This window comes from Nicotiana attenuata, unplaced genomic scaffold, assembly GCF_001879085.1.
Source record: "Nicotiana attenuata strain UT unplaced genomic scaffold, NIATTr2, whole genome shotgun sequence".
Lineage (NCBI taxonomy): Eukaryota > Viridiplantae > Streptophyta > Magnoliopsida > Solanales > Solanaceae > Nicotiana > Nicotiana attenuata.
The window spans coordinates 512,912-525,970 of record NW_017670286.1 but is presented as its reverse complement, the minus strand read 5'-3'; the positions used below and the strand labels follow the sequence as shown (position 1 = coordinate 525,970).

The window sequence follows — 13,059 nt, the reverse complement described above, 5'->3', positions numbered from 1 at the left end:
AACAACCATTGTAAGACACGAAAAATTCTGATAAACTCATGCTACACACTATTCCCAAACTAAATAATACTCTATTTTTCGTCTAACATTACTCTTATTGCTGCCTTCGGAAGCCTTGCCCCGGAATAAAGCTATAAGTTGTTTGTCTCGATTTCAACACTAAGTCTTGCATTTTATTTGAGTTATTTATCATTTTGGGATCAATATATATATATATATATATATATATATATATATATATATATATATATATATATATATATATATATATATATACATATATATATAAAAGTTAATAGGCATCATTACATAGCATTGTGTCACTTAGTGTGACATTGTCGTTGGACAACCCTGTATGCAAAATAGCATCACTAGCAATGTTTTGGTTGCCTAGAGTTGTAAGAATATTACAAACTGAAATAGAAAGTTGCTTTGAATGTTTGCTTTCCCCGCTTCTGTCCATGCTCAGCATGTGTTGTACACAAAAGGGTGGTGCTGTAAACAGTTTTGTTTTCTCCGGCATATATTTTTTTTCTTGATTTTTTGCTTCCTTAGCTAGTGAATCTGCAATTGCATTTCCTTCTCTGAAGTTATGCCGTACTAGTAGGCCCTTCTCCTGGTGCATTAACAACCTGCAAGGGTGTATTAAATTAGATAAAGAGGTGTGGCCATTGTTGATGGCGTTTATTACATCCGTTGAGTCTGTTTCTATTTCCAGGGAAAATAGGTTGAACTTGTGTGCCATTTGTAGTCCTTCATAAAGTGCCTGCAATTCAGTATGAAGAGGGAATAGACTATGACAAAACTTCTGAAATCCTAGTATCCATTTACCCGTATTGTCACGGAAAATACCACCTATGCCACTTTTTAGCTTTTCAAAGGCCCCATCAATATTAAGTTTAATCCAACCTGGGTTTTCCATTAGAAAGTGACAAAAATTTGTGTTCAAAAGTATTTTTCCAGAGTCGCCACCTGATATTGGTTTCGGTGTGCCAGATCACCGTTTTTAAAATAATTTTTCTTTTAAACTACTTTGGACTCCAAAACTAAGTCTACACCAGAGATTCGGGTAAGGGGGTTCATTTGACTCCAGGAGAAGGTTTAGGCATTTCCCGAGTCCCGTAACTAGTACGGTTGCGTACTCGATCTAGTTGGCTTTTAAATATTCAATTGAGGTTAAAACACACACACAAAAAAAAAAGCAAACACAAAAACAGGCTCGAGGTCGTCCCCACCTAATAAAAAAAATACTACGAGTTTCACTTTCGGCCTCCAAGTACAAGTATTACGGGGCATACCCCGGATAAAAATATATACAAAGTCTACGGGGCATTCCCCTGAATATGAACTACAGGGAACGACCTTTCGCCTCAAATAAAAGGAAGAAAACCTAAAGTTTGCCTACCCGAATGATGACGACCTAATCATGCTCCTACTCGGAAAGTAACTAAAACAAGAATAAAAGAACAATGTTACTATCTTGAAGCTGAATTTTCTTGTAATTTTTACCCAGCAACCCAATTTCTATACTGTGATAAAATCATGTTCAATTATAACCAATTTGAGTAAACACGAGCAGATAACTAAGCGAACAGATTCGAAACTATGGAGAACAATTACACAAACAATGGAATCATATCACCAAACAAACAATTAACATTAAGCTTGAATAAAACGAATAGAGGATAAAAGAATTAAACCTCAAAATAGCCGGAAAACTGATAGTTTCACTGTTTTGAACTCAAAAATATGACGAACCGCGGACGGAACTCGAATTAGCACCGGAAAGCTCGGATAAGAACGGTGAACTATTTTTTGTTCGAATTTCTCCACACTCCATTTCTCTTTTTGCCCGTTTTTTTTTTTATTTTTGTTCTTTTTTTTAGTTTCAGATCTGTATTTGCTCCTCTTGTCACTGCTGTAGGTGTCTTCTAGGTTCAGGGGGTGCCGGCGACTGGTGGGTGTGAGCGGCGCAATTTTTTTCTGTTTTTCGCTACTGTTCTCGTCCCCAAAACCCCTCTTAAGTTTTTTGTTTTTCTCTTGCGGCTGTTGGTGGTTGACGACGGAGATGGGGGAGAGTGAAAATATGGGTCGCTGGTTTCAGGGGTGGTCTGTCCGACGGAGATGGTTCTGCTATAGATGTGAGGTCGATGATGGGAGGTTGGCGGGTTTGGGTGTAGAAGTTCTAGGGTTCAGGGGGTTTGGCCGGGATTGCTGGCGGTAGTGTGGTGAAGAAGGGATTTTGGCGGGTTTTTTGGCAGAGATGAGGGGGCGGCGGTGGCGGCGGCTCTAAGGGTGTTAGGTTTTTTTGGTTAGGTTTTGGGTGTTGAAGATGAAGGTGATGAAGGGGTGTTGGTTGGTGTGTGTGACGGCTGGAGAGATGGGGGGTGGGCGATGGGGGTAGTGAGGAGGTTCGGCGGGTTTTTTGACGGAGATGAGAGGGCGGCGGCGGCTCTTCTAGGGTTCTCTAGGGTTAGGGATCTTTTTGTTAAGAAGAAGAAGAAGGTAGGGTTAGGGTGGTTAAAGAGGAAGGGGAAGTGGGCTAGGTCTTATTGGGCTTCAAAATTGGGCTCAAAGACAAAAAATGGACCTCTTTCATTTAAAATGGGATAAACCAACCCAAAAACTCACTCTTCCTTCTAAAAATGATATAAAATTTATAATATAAAAATATAAAACTAATCCTAATTAATTAAAATAAACAATATTATATTGTGAAACTATTTTGGTATTTTTTCAAGATTATATAAAATAAAAATCCTAATAAAATAGTATGACTACGAAACATTAATGAAACTATTTTTTTGTAATTTTTATTTTTTGTGATAAAAATAAAGTAAAAGAGTCAAAACTAGTTGAAATAGCAATATTAGGCCTAAACTAAATATTTAAATGCTAAAATATGTAAAATCTTGGGGAGGGTCAAAAATTACATGTCTACAGCTGCCCCTCTTTGACTGGAAACACGAAGAGTTTTCAGACAAAGAACGACGAGATAGGTTTTTCTACCTGACCCTTATTTAGAGAGACCAAAAACTAAAAGAGAGGAGAATGTGGCCGAGACCTGGTATCTAAGCTGCCTACATATCCTCGGCTATAAAGGAATCGGGCCACGTGTAGTTTAGAAGTAGAAAGAGTGACGAAGTTTACCGAGGTGGAGAGCCGATTGAGGTGCCGTCGAGGTTCCGGTCCGTGGTCCTGTTATTACATCAAATCAAAATCTAAAAGAACTAAGCAGCAAGCCTATCAGCTATGAGTTACAAGATTCCTATCTATAAGTCTACTGAAGCTTGATCTTGAGTCTTGAATGGTTTTTCATGCAGACTTTTTGATTTGAACCTTGATGCTTGCTAGTTACAGGTGCTGATTCATTATTCCACGACTTATTCGGATCAAGACCGGACATGCAGTGCTCATAACTTCAATCATGTCTTGAGCAGTTCACATCTTTCACCTACTTCTGCATTTGGATTTACTTCTCTTTTTTTCTGGATTGAGACTTCATCTTTTGGTCATCTTGGACTGTCGACTCGCATTCTCGCCGCGAGCTTCTGCTAATTCTAACTTGAATAGAATTCTGAAATGACTTCCCTCGTTCTCCAGGGGGCGCCTACTACTGACTTGAAACTTGAAATAATTTCAAAACGAATTCCCTCGTTCTCCAGGTGGGTGCTTGCAATCAAAACAACAAAACAAACAAAATTTTCCGCCCCAGTTTGCACTAGGAAGATTTGTGAGTTGTTAGCAAAACTGTAAATCACCTATGCTATTGATTCAATGATGAGAGTAAAACTAAAGACTCGACTAGGATGTGCATCTCCTAGGGATGAATTCAAGTGACTCAAACTAGGAAGTGCATCTCCTAGGGATGAAACTTGCATGAACCAAACTAGGAAGTGCGTCTCCTAGCGGTAAAACTTGAATGACTCAAACTAGGAAGTGCGTCTCCTAGGGGTAAAATTTCAATTTAGGAAGTGTGTCTCCTAAACAAAAATATAACCTGAAAAACCCAAACTAGGAAGTGCGTCTCCTAGGGGTGAAACTTCAATGACTCAAACTAGGAAGTGTGCCTCCTAGGAAAGAACTTAAATGACCAAAAACTAGGAAGTGCGTCTCCTAGGGGTAAAATCTCAATTTAGGAAGTGCGTCTCCTAAAACAGTGTAACCTGAAAGACCCAGACTAGGAAGTGCGTCTCCTAGGGGTGAAACTTCAATGACTCAAACTAAGAAGTGCGTCTCCTAGGAATGAACTTAAATGACCCAAAATTAGGAAGTGCGTCTCCTAAGGGCAAAATCTCATCTTAGTAAGTGTGTCTCCTAAAACGAAAATATAACTTGAAAGACCCAGACTAGGAAGTGCGTCTCCTAGGGACGAAACTTCAATGACTCAAACTAGGAAGTGTGTCTCCTAAAACAAAAATACAACATGAAAGACAATACTAGGAAGTGCGTTTCCTAAGGGTGAAACTTCAATGACTCAAACTAGGAAGTGAGTCTCCTAGGAATGATCTTAAATGACCCGAAACTAGGAAGTGTGTCTCCTAAGGGTAAAATCTCAATTTAGGAAGTGCGTCTCCTAAAACAAAAATATAACCTGAAAAACCTAGACTAGGAAGTGCGTCTCCTAGGGGTGAAACTTCAATGACTCAAACTAGGAAGTGTGTCTCCTAGGAATGAACTTAAATGACCCAAACTAGGAAGTGCGTCTCCTAGGGGTAAAATCTCAATTTAGGAAGTGCGTCTCCTAAAACAAAAGTATAACCTGAAAGACCCAGACTAGGAAGTGCGTCTCCTAGGGGTGAAACTTCAATTTAGGAAGTGCATCTCCTAAAACAAAATATAACCTGAAAAACCCAACCAGGAAGTGCGTCTCCTAGGGGTGATGTGTGATCTTCTCACTAGCCTTTGCGTAAGCAGAATTGGGGCATTACCCCTGAAAAATTCAAGCTTCCAAGCTTTGATATGAACAGAGCCTTCATCCCTGTTTCAGACAAAGAAAACTTGTGAGTTTAAAACATGGTGGTTAGTTTGTGGCCTTGACTACGAGGGAGATTTCTCTTGCACTTGTCACGATTAACTTGGACTTCAACCTGGAAGACACTGCTTGTTGTCGGTCGACCGTTTTTTCGGACAACCCTTACCACAAAAAAAAATTCCTGATTCGTTCAAGTCCAATACCTTATGCCCGATGCATTGCACTCGTGTTCTAATATTCACCAAATCTTTGCATTTTACATCAATCCCAAAGAACATTCACTATCACCAACTCAGTGCACACACTATTCTCCTGTGTCTTATGCCATTTTAATGTGCTTGCTAGACTCGGATTTGTGTGATTAAAAAGCTGGTAGTAGATTTTGAAGTCATTTCTCACTTGTTTCGACAAAAATCAGACTCAAAAGGGACTCAAACAAAACAAGAGGAACAAAATAAGGAGAAAAACGAGAAGAGATGGTATCTAACAAGAAAAAATTTACTCAGGAAAAAGAACAAAGTAGGAACTAATCTTATTTGAAGGCCATCTCCACTGACAATGACATGCATTTTGGATTAAGCGGCCTGATCTGTCAAGCGAGTCTAATATTCAATTCTTGTTATGCCTTTATGTTGTGAAACTGGGCTTCGACGCTCCAATTGTCCTATTTGATCCACAATCCTCAGTCGACTTGTAGTGCCCTGAAAGGTTTTCACCATCAAGCCTCTCTCATTTTGCTCTTTTTCTCAACTTACCGTCGCCTTACGGTGTCCATGAGGGTTATCACCGATAAGACTCTCTCATTTTGTGATTGTCTCTCTCTTTGTGCTGAGAACAAGGTATTACCCATGATACAAGAAGATCATACTTTTACCAGACACTTTATTTGGCATCCTCAAAGATTGGTCGGAAGGTCTTTCTTTGGACCGTAATGTAGGCTTTTGGACAGGGTTAGAAAGATAGGGTGACATGAAGGCTCAAAATAGTTTAAGATGAAAGGGTTCAAATTTACAACTTTGGAATCAGATCTTTTGGCCAAATAAAAACTTATGCCCCAGTTTCTTGGAGTCCGGGGATTCTTTTTTGTTTTGATGGGATTTCTAAGAAAATCTGCCCCACTCTTGACTTCGGGGGATTATGAAATATTTTATTTGGTGTGACCGAACCGTAAGGCTGCTTACGTATCTTGAGGTGATAAGAATCAGGTTGAACGTAGTTCAAACACAAAGTTATTGTTTTTCTTTTTCTTTTCCTTTTCTTTCTTTCTTTTTTTCTTTTCTCCTTTTTTTCTTTTCTTTTCTTTTTCTTATTTTTCTCTTTTCCTTTTTTTTCTTCTTTTTCTCTTTTTCTTTTTCTTTTCTAGTTCCTAACTCTATTTCTGATTCCAAAATATGGGTATGAAACAAAAAATTAGGGCTCAAAAGGGGTAGCAAAAGATAAAAGTGTTTGGGTAGCGGAATAAAATGCCATCGTCATACCAAACTTTAAAATGCCAAGTACAAACATGCGATTGAATATAAGCAAAGAAATCATACATAGTATCTATTGATGGCATCAACACAAACAAAAAGTGCCAATGGGCAATACCTTTCTCCCAATGAATGGCCCTTGCCAGTTCGAAGCATACTTTACTCAACCTTATCTTGATGTGGAAGGATGCGTTTCAGCACTGACTGATCTACCGCAAACTGCTTGAGAGACATTCCCCTGTTGTATGCTCTCATCAACCTCTTGATTTCCCAGACTAACTGCCTCAGTCTCTCTTAATTCAAGCTTCAAGTTATCTCAGAATGCGTGAATATTTACTTGTTTCCTCAAATTCCTCCTTTTATCATATTCAAGACTTTGTCCCAATGAATGACCCTTGCCAGTTCGAAGCAGACTTGACTCAACCTTCTCTTGATGTGGAAGAATGCATTTCAGCACTGACTGATCTACCTCAAACTGCTTGAGAGACATTCCCTTGTTGTATGCTCTCATCAACCTCTTGATTTCCCAGACTAACTACCTCAGTTTCACTCAATTCAAGCTTCAGTTTATCTCAGAATGCGTGAATCTTTACTTGTTTCCTCAAATGCCTCCTTTTATCATATTCAAAACTGTGTCATTGCTTCATAATTAGACTAACTTTCAAGACCAGGCCGAGAATTATGCATGCATGTCATGTCACTAGAGTTACAATGAAAAAAACTATAAAAGGAAAAGTGACCTAAACAAAAATTGACTAGAACTAACAGAAAATAGGAGATTGATTAGACAGATGGTGAAAAGGGTTTGAACAAAACAAGCAAAATAGACATGGGTTACAACCCTGGAATAATCCTAGAGAACACTAGACGAGTTACTACCACTAAATGAACTAGGAAAAATAAGAAGAAGAAGGGTTTGAGCCACAAGATAATATCCGGATTACAACCCTGAAATAACCCGAACAACAGAAATGACAAGAAAATAAACCACCAAAACTCCTCCTTGGCTAGCCAAGAAAGGAGTGTCTTTCCAATTAACAAGCTCGACATCTTAGCCATTGTGTTGCACATCAAAATTACTGGGACCTTCACCAATTTCAATATCATTAACTTCAATCAGCAAGTTCCCAAGAGGATTCTCATACTCCCTGTCTCCGCGCATCTTCCCCACAAAGCACACATCATCATGTCCAGGTAAAGGATTATGCGCGATATTCTAGGTGTCACTGTCCTGGATCACAATTATCCCTTCTTGAATCATCCTCTCTATCTCCCTTTTCAAAGCACGACAATCTTCAATGTTATGCCCTTGGACATTAGAGTGGTACATGCACCATACAGTAGGATCAATACCTTTTGCATATGGGTCCGGAGTATAGCCGAAGAGCGGCTCAATTAGGCCAGAATGTTTTAGCTTTTCAACAAGCTTGTGTAGGATTATCCGATTGGCATGAAACTATTTCTTTGCCTTTGTTCCCCTCTATGCCCCTATATTCTAGGGTTGTTGGGTGCTCGAAAATGTTGTGAAGACGAACGAGTATTTTGCGGTGCTGGTACTCGCCATAAGGAGTGACCCAATGGTTAGACAGAGGACCGGCCGTTATTCGGAGGATAATACTGAGATGGATTATGTGGAGCTCAGGGATAGGTTTGGGGTTGGGTTCGGGGTCGAAGCTGAGTATATTGGTGAGGCGGACTCGTTGGGCCATGTCGTGATCCTGAGACAACCATGGCAACATCATCATGTTCCTTCTGACCCAGCAAGCTTCCTGCGTCGTTCTGAATTGCTTGTGTTGTGGCTTTTAAAGCAGAATAACTCATAATCTTGCTTGACTTCAACCCATCTTCTACCCTTTCTCCCATTTTTACCACATCATTAAAAGGCTTACCCACAGCCAACATCAAATGCCCAAAGTAAGTAGGCTCTTGAGCCTGAAGAAAGTACTCAACCATCTCGGCTTCTTCCATCGAGGGATTGACTCGGGCAGCTTGCTCTCTCTATCTGAGCCCGTGTTCCTTAAAGCTTTCGTTAGGCCTCTTTTCTATCTTGGTGAGGGATAGGCGATCCGGGACAATGTCTATGTTGTACTGAAAATGCCGAGCAAAAGCCTGAGCCAAATCGTCCCATGTGTACCACCTGCTGGCGTCCTGGCGGGTGTACCATTCTAGAGCTGCCCCACTCAGACTCTGACTGAAGTACGCCATCAGTAATTCGTCTTTTCCCCTGGCGCCTCTCATTTTACTGCAATAACCTCTTAGATGAGCTACAGGATCCCCATGTCCGTCATACAAGTCAAATTTGGGCATCTTGAACCCGACAGGCAGTTGGACATCAGGGAACAAACACAAATCCTTATAAGCCACACTCACCTGGCTTCCTAACCCTTGCATATTTCTCAATGATTGCTCCAGACTCTTTACCTTCCTAAACACCTCCTCTTGCTCCGCGTTCTTGGGTGGTTTCTCAGTTTCAACATGAGGCTCAAAGTGGGGAGTGTAGGAGTAAGGATCTGGGACTTTGAAGGTGGGTTCCGGGGCATAGTATTGGGTATCTGGAGCTGAGAATGCGGGCTCACTAGAGGATCAGTGGAAGGTAGCTTGCGGAGGGGGTACAAAAATAGGAGCAGATGTTGGAGCAGGGTATGAGGTTGTTTTGGCTGGTGGAGCATGGAAAATTTGGGCCGAAGTGCCAGGGTAATTGTGGTAAGGGGTGAAGCCTGGTGCGTGTTGTGGGGAAAGATCAATGGTACTTGGCATCTGGGCTTGGGACAGGGGTGGAATGGAAGCAGGGTTTTCTGCACAGTTGGTAGAGAATGAAGGTGGAGGGTGTCCCTTAATCCAGGCCTGATACATTTCCGCCATCTGATTCTTCAACCTTCGGACTTCCTCTTTTAGTTCCGGTTCCGATTCAATAATCTCCCTCGGTGGGTCTACAACTCCTGTGTCTGTTTCTTTGCTAGCCATGACTACCTTTCTCTTTGACCTTGTGTTGTATGGATGACTCGCCAAAGTGCCACAAACTAACCACCCTCTATTATGATAACAATGAAAGTAACAAAGGGGAGCAAAACAAAGCCAACATGTTAGCGTTAGGGCATTTATCAGATAGAAATATCACATTGCGTGTGATGCCCCTAACAATAATTAACGGTTCTATAATGGCTTCGAGGGTCACAAGGTCATTTGGCATCATCCCAATTTTGTTCATTTCCATCTTCTCTCTTTTTTTTTAGTATTTCTTGGCTTGCTCACTTTCCTTCCTCTCTTTTCTTTTCTTATTGTCGCTCTTTTCTTGCATCCCACAGTTTTCTCTCATTTTCACATCCCACAACTTTATCTATTTTTTTTAATTTCCTTTTTTTTATGATGATTCGATCGAACCCTATATAGGTTGCCTACGTATCAGTCCCGCATCAATCAGATCAAGCGTAGTTCTGAAAAAGTCATGGACAAAATAAACTAAAAACAAAAATCTTTTTGAATTTTCATTTATAACTTTTTTTTTGGTTTTCAAATACATCATAGGAAGTACGATAACAAAAGACTGGACAAACTCTTAAACGACCTAAAAGACTCAAAAACAGGCTCAAAATATGAAAAGTCTCCTCAAGTAGCTCCTGAATGCAGGGTCCTGGGATATCAGTCATGCTCGAGCTGTGACAAATGGATCCATACTTGAATGAGAAAAATAAGACCAAATTTAGATAGTAACTCAAGACACTATGACACCTCCTATTGGACACATGCAAGACACGATTGAGCAATTTTTGCAAAATGGCCTACGTGGCCAAAAGTGACTATTAGTGCAAACTCAAAAAAGGTGACCTCAAAGACATAGAAATACCTCACTAAGGCTTATATGGATTCAAACTCCCAATAATCATGGCCCAAAACTAATTTGCAAAATAACCCATTTTGCAAAAACGATCGATATGGCCATAAGTGGCTAAAGATGCAAACTCAATAAGGATGAGCCTTAACGTAATATTACACCTAATTGTGGACTCATGATTCTAAGACATGGGTAATTAAACCACTTTTGCATAAATGACCCCATTTTGCAAGAATGGCCGATGTGGCCAAAGTGGCTAGACATGCAAATTCAACAGGAATGGACCTCAAAACTGAGAGGACACCTTGTTGTAGACTCAGGGCTTTAAGACAAGAGATAACAAACCACTTTGAGAAAATGACCCTATTTTGTAAAAACGGCCAATGTGGCCAAATATGGCTAAACATGCAAGATTTGGCTACAACCCCTGTCACACCTCCTTTTTTACACACCTACCCCGAAGGATAATGTATAAGGGAGTTTTTCCATTTAAAGTGACATTATTCGAAATGGGATTATTTATTTATTTTTAGAGTCGCCACTTGGGATAGGATTGGCTTTTGGTGTCCCAAGTCACCGATTTAATTTAAATCCCAAATCGAGGAAAAATTCGACTTCCCAATTGGAGTCTGCGAACTAGAAATTCTGAATAAGGAATTCTGTTGACCCGAGGGAAGGTGTTAGGCACCCCCGGATCCCGTGGTTCTAGCACGGTCGCTTAAATTATTATAAATGGCTAAAAATCTAATTTTTGTACATGTTCAAACCTATAGTGCAATTTTATGAATTTGTTCAACCGCTTTTAATTAGTTTTTATGAAAATGAACGCCGTTTAAGAGCGCGTTCTTGGATCATGTCACATGAAATGCACTCGGATCCTCGATACCTCTTATTCAACGTTTTGGGATTTGGATTTGGATCGCATGAAATGCACACCCGTATTTAAGAAGGTGAAATTATTAAAAACGAGCCTAAAGTGACTAACGTGTTATTATCTTTGCGGGAGGCCGTGAAATTCGCTAAACGGCACGTCCCGAATTCTAAGTATTTTTAATTAAGCATTTAATGAGGGCCACGCAATTTATGGGTTTTATTTGGCGTGGAAAACCTCGTTTTATTTTTTGAAGGCCATCCTAAAAAGGGACTATTATTTTCTATTGAATTTGTCTCTAAAAAAGGGCCTAATTAATTAGCATTTATAAGTTCGGGCCTCGAGTTCAAGTCCGAATTCAAACAAAAGGGAGGACCCTCTTAATTTGAACCCGCTACCTAACTCGAAAACCTAAATTTATATTGCAAATTAATTCCCCATATTCCTAATGTAATTTTAAAAGGGTTTGACCTATAACAATTTTTTGGGCCTTAGAGGTTTGGCCCAGCTCTGATGTATGAGGCTGGCCAGGCGTGAACCTGGTGCCATACAAATTTGGCCTGTTGCTGCACAACCGGCATGAGCCTTATAGAAACAAGCTGAAGGGATTTTGGGCCGATGAGACTATTTGGGCTTCCAAGGAGCCCAAACTTACCGTGAGTCCAGGCTCAAAGCCTACTCCACAAGGCTATGTAGTTGCAAACTATATGGACTCTTGGTTACTTATTCCTTCACAGGTTAACCCAAATTTATCAATCTAAAAACATAATTGCACGGATTGAATCAATTCTAATTATCCAAATAACAGAATATCTATTTATCCATTTCTGATCTGATATATTACACAAATGAATCGACTGAATTAGGTTAAGGACTAATGACGGGAATGAAAACGTATATATACACATTACTTACTGCTTTACAAACGAAAATCTGAAACCAATTCCTTATGCTACTTGCACTATTGAAAGCTAAACAATTACCTGATACAACTATACTAAGTCATTGAATACTCAACAATTCTACATGATTCAACAACCACATAATAATCCAAATTCATGTCAACAGTCCTATTTAAACAGTCTATTCAATTACAAATAGCTTTAGTCTAAACAAATTGTACTAGTATTAAGACTAATAGCAGCTGTGAAGATGGATTCCAATAGAACATTTGCATTCTTTTATCAAAAGACTTCAAAGTCATGCATACATAACAATGGCTGTTTCCAGAACTTCTAGGGGGGAGAAATGTACCTGAATATCAAATCACAACAAGAAGAAATAGGGGTCAGCAGCAGCAATAGCAGAAGTCAGCACCAGCAAAACCAAGTTCAAACAGAGAAATGATGTGCAGCAACCCAAAACCAATTTCAATTCGAGCAATAACCTCAACAGACTTCAAGACAAACTTTAAAACCCAAATTCAGTCCATTTTTACCCCAGATGAATCAGAAATTGCTTCAGAAATTCAAAACCTCGAGAACTACAGAAAGAAATCCAAGGGAACAGTAATTTTTTATGAAATTTCAGCCGTCTTTTGGTTTTTTTTTTTCTGAATATTATCTCCTCCCCCCTTGCATCTCAAGTAACAATGCCTTTATAGGCAAGTTACTAGGGCAGCCTTAAGGGTTCAGTTATTTCATTTTTAGTCCTTCTCCAATTTTTCCTTTTGCTACTTAATCCCTCATTTTCTGACTTGCTAGCCAAGTCCAATCTGAAATTTACTAGCAGACCCCTACTAGAAACTTCTGAAAACTGTTACCAAAAGATTCCCTAGGTGTGTTTCCCCAACTACCCTCTTAAGACCCCTATATTTACACTGAAGGACGACCTGGGACAAGTGGATACGGGCTATTGGATCCTAAATGGGCTCAATGTCTCAAAAGACACGGCCTCAAATTCAGGCAAGCAG

General features: G+C 39.8%; 1 protein-coding gene across 1 annotated transcript; it reads right to left on the bottom strand.

The window, feature by feature from the left end:
• Positions 1 to 292: 292 nt before the first annotated feature.
• On the bottom strand, positions 293 to 922 carry LOC109237239. The gene has a single exon (XM_019403519.1). It carries the CDS (start codon positions 920 to 922, stop codon positions 293 to 295), a length of 630 nt encoding a protein of 209 aa, XP_019259064.1.
• Positions 923 to 13,059: the final 12,137 nt, after the last annotated feature.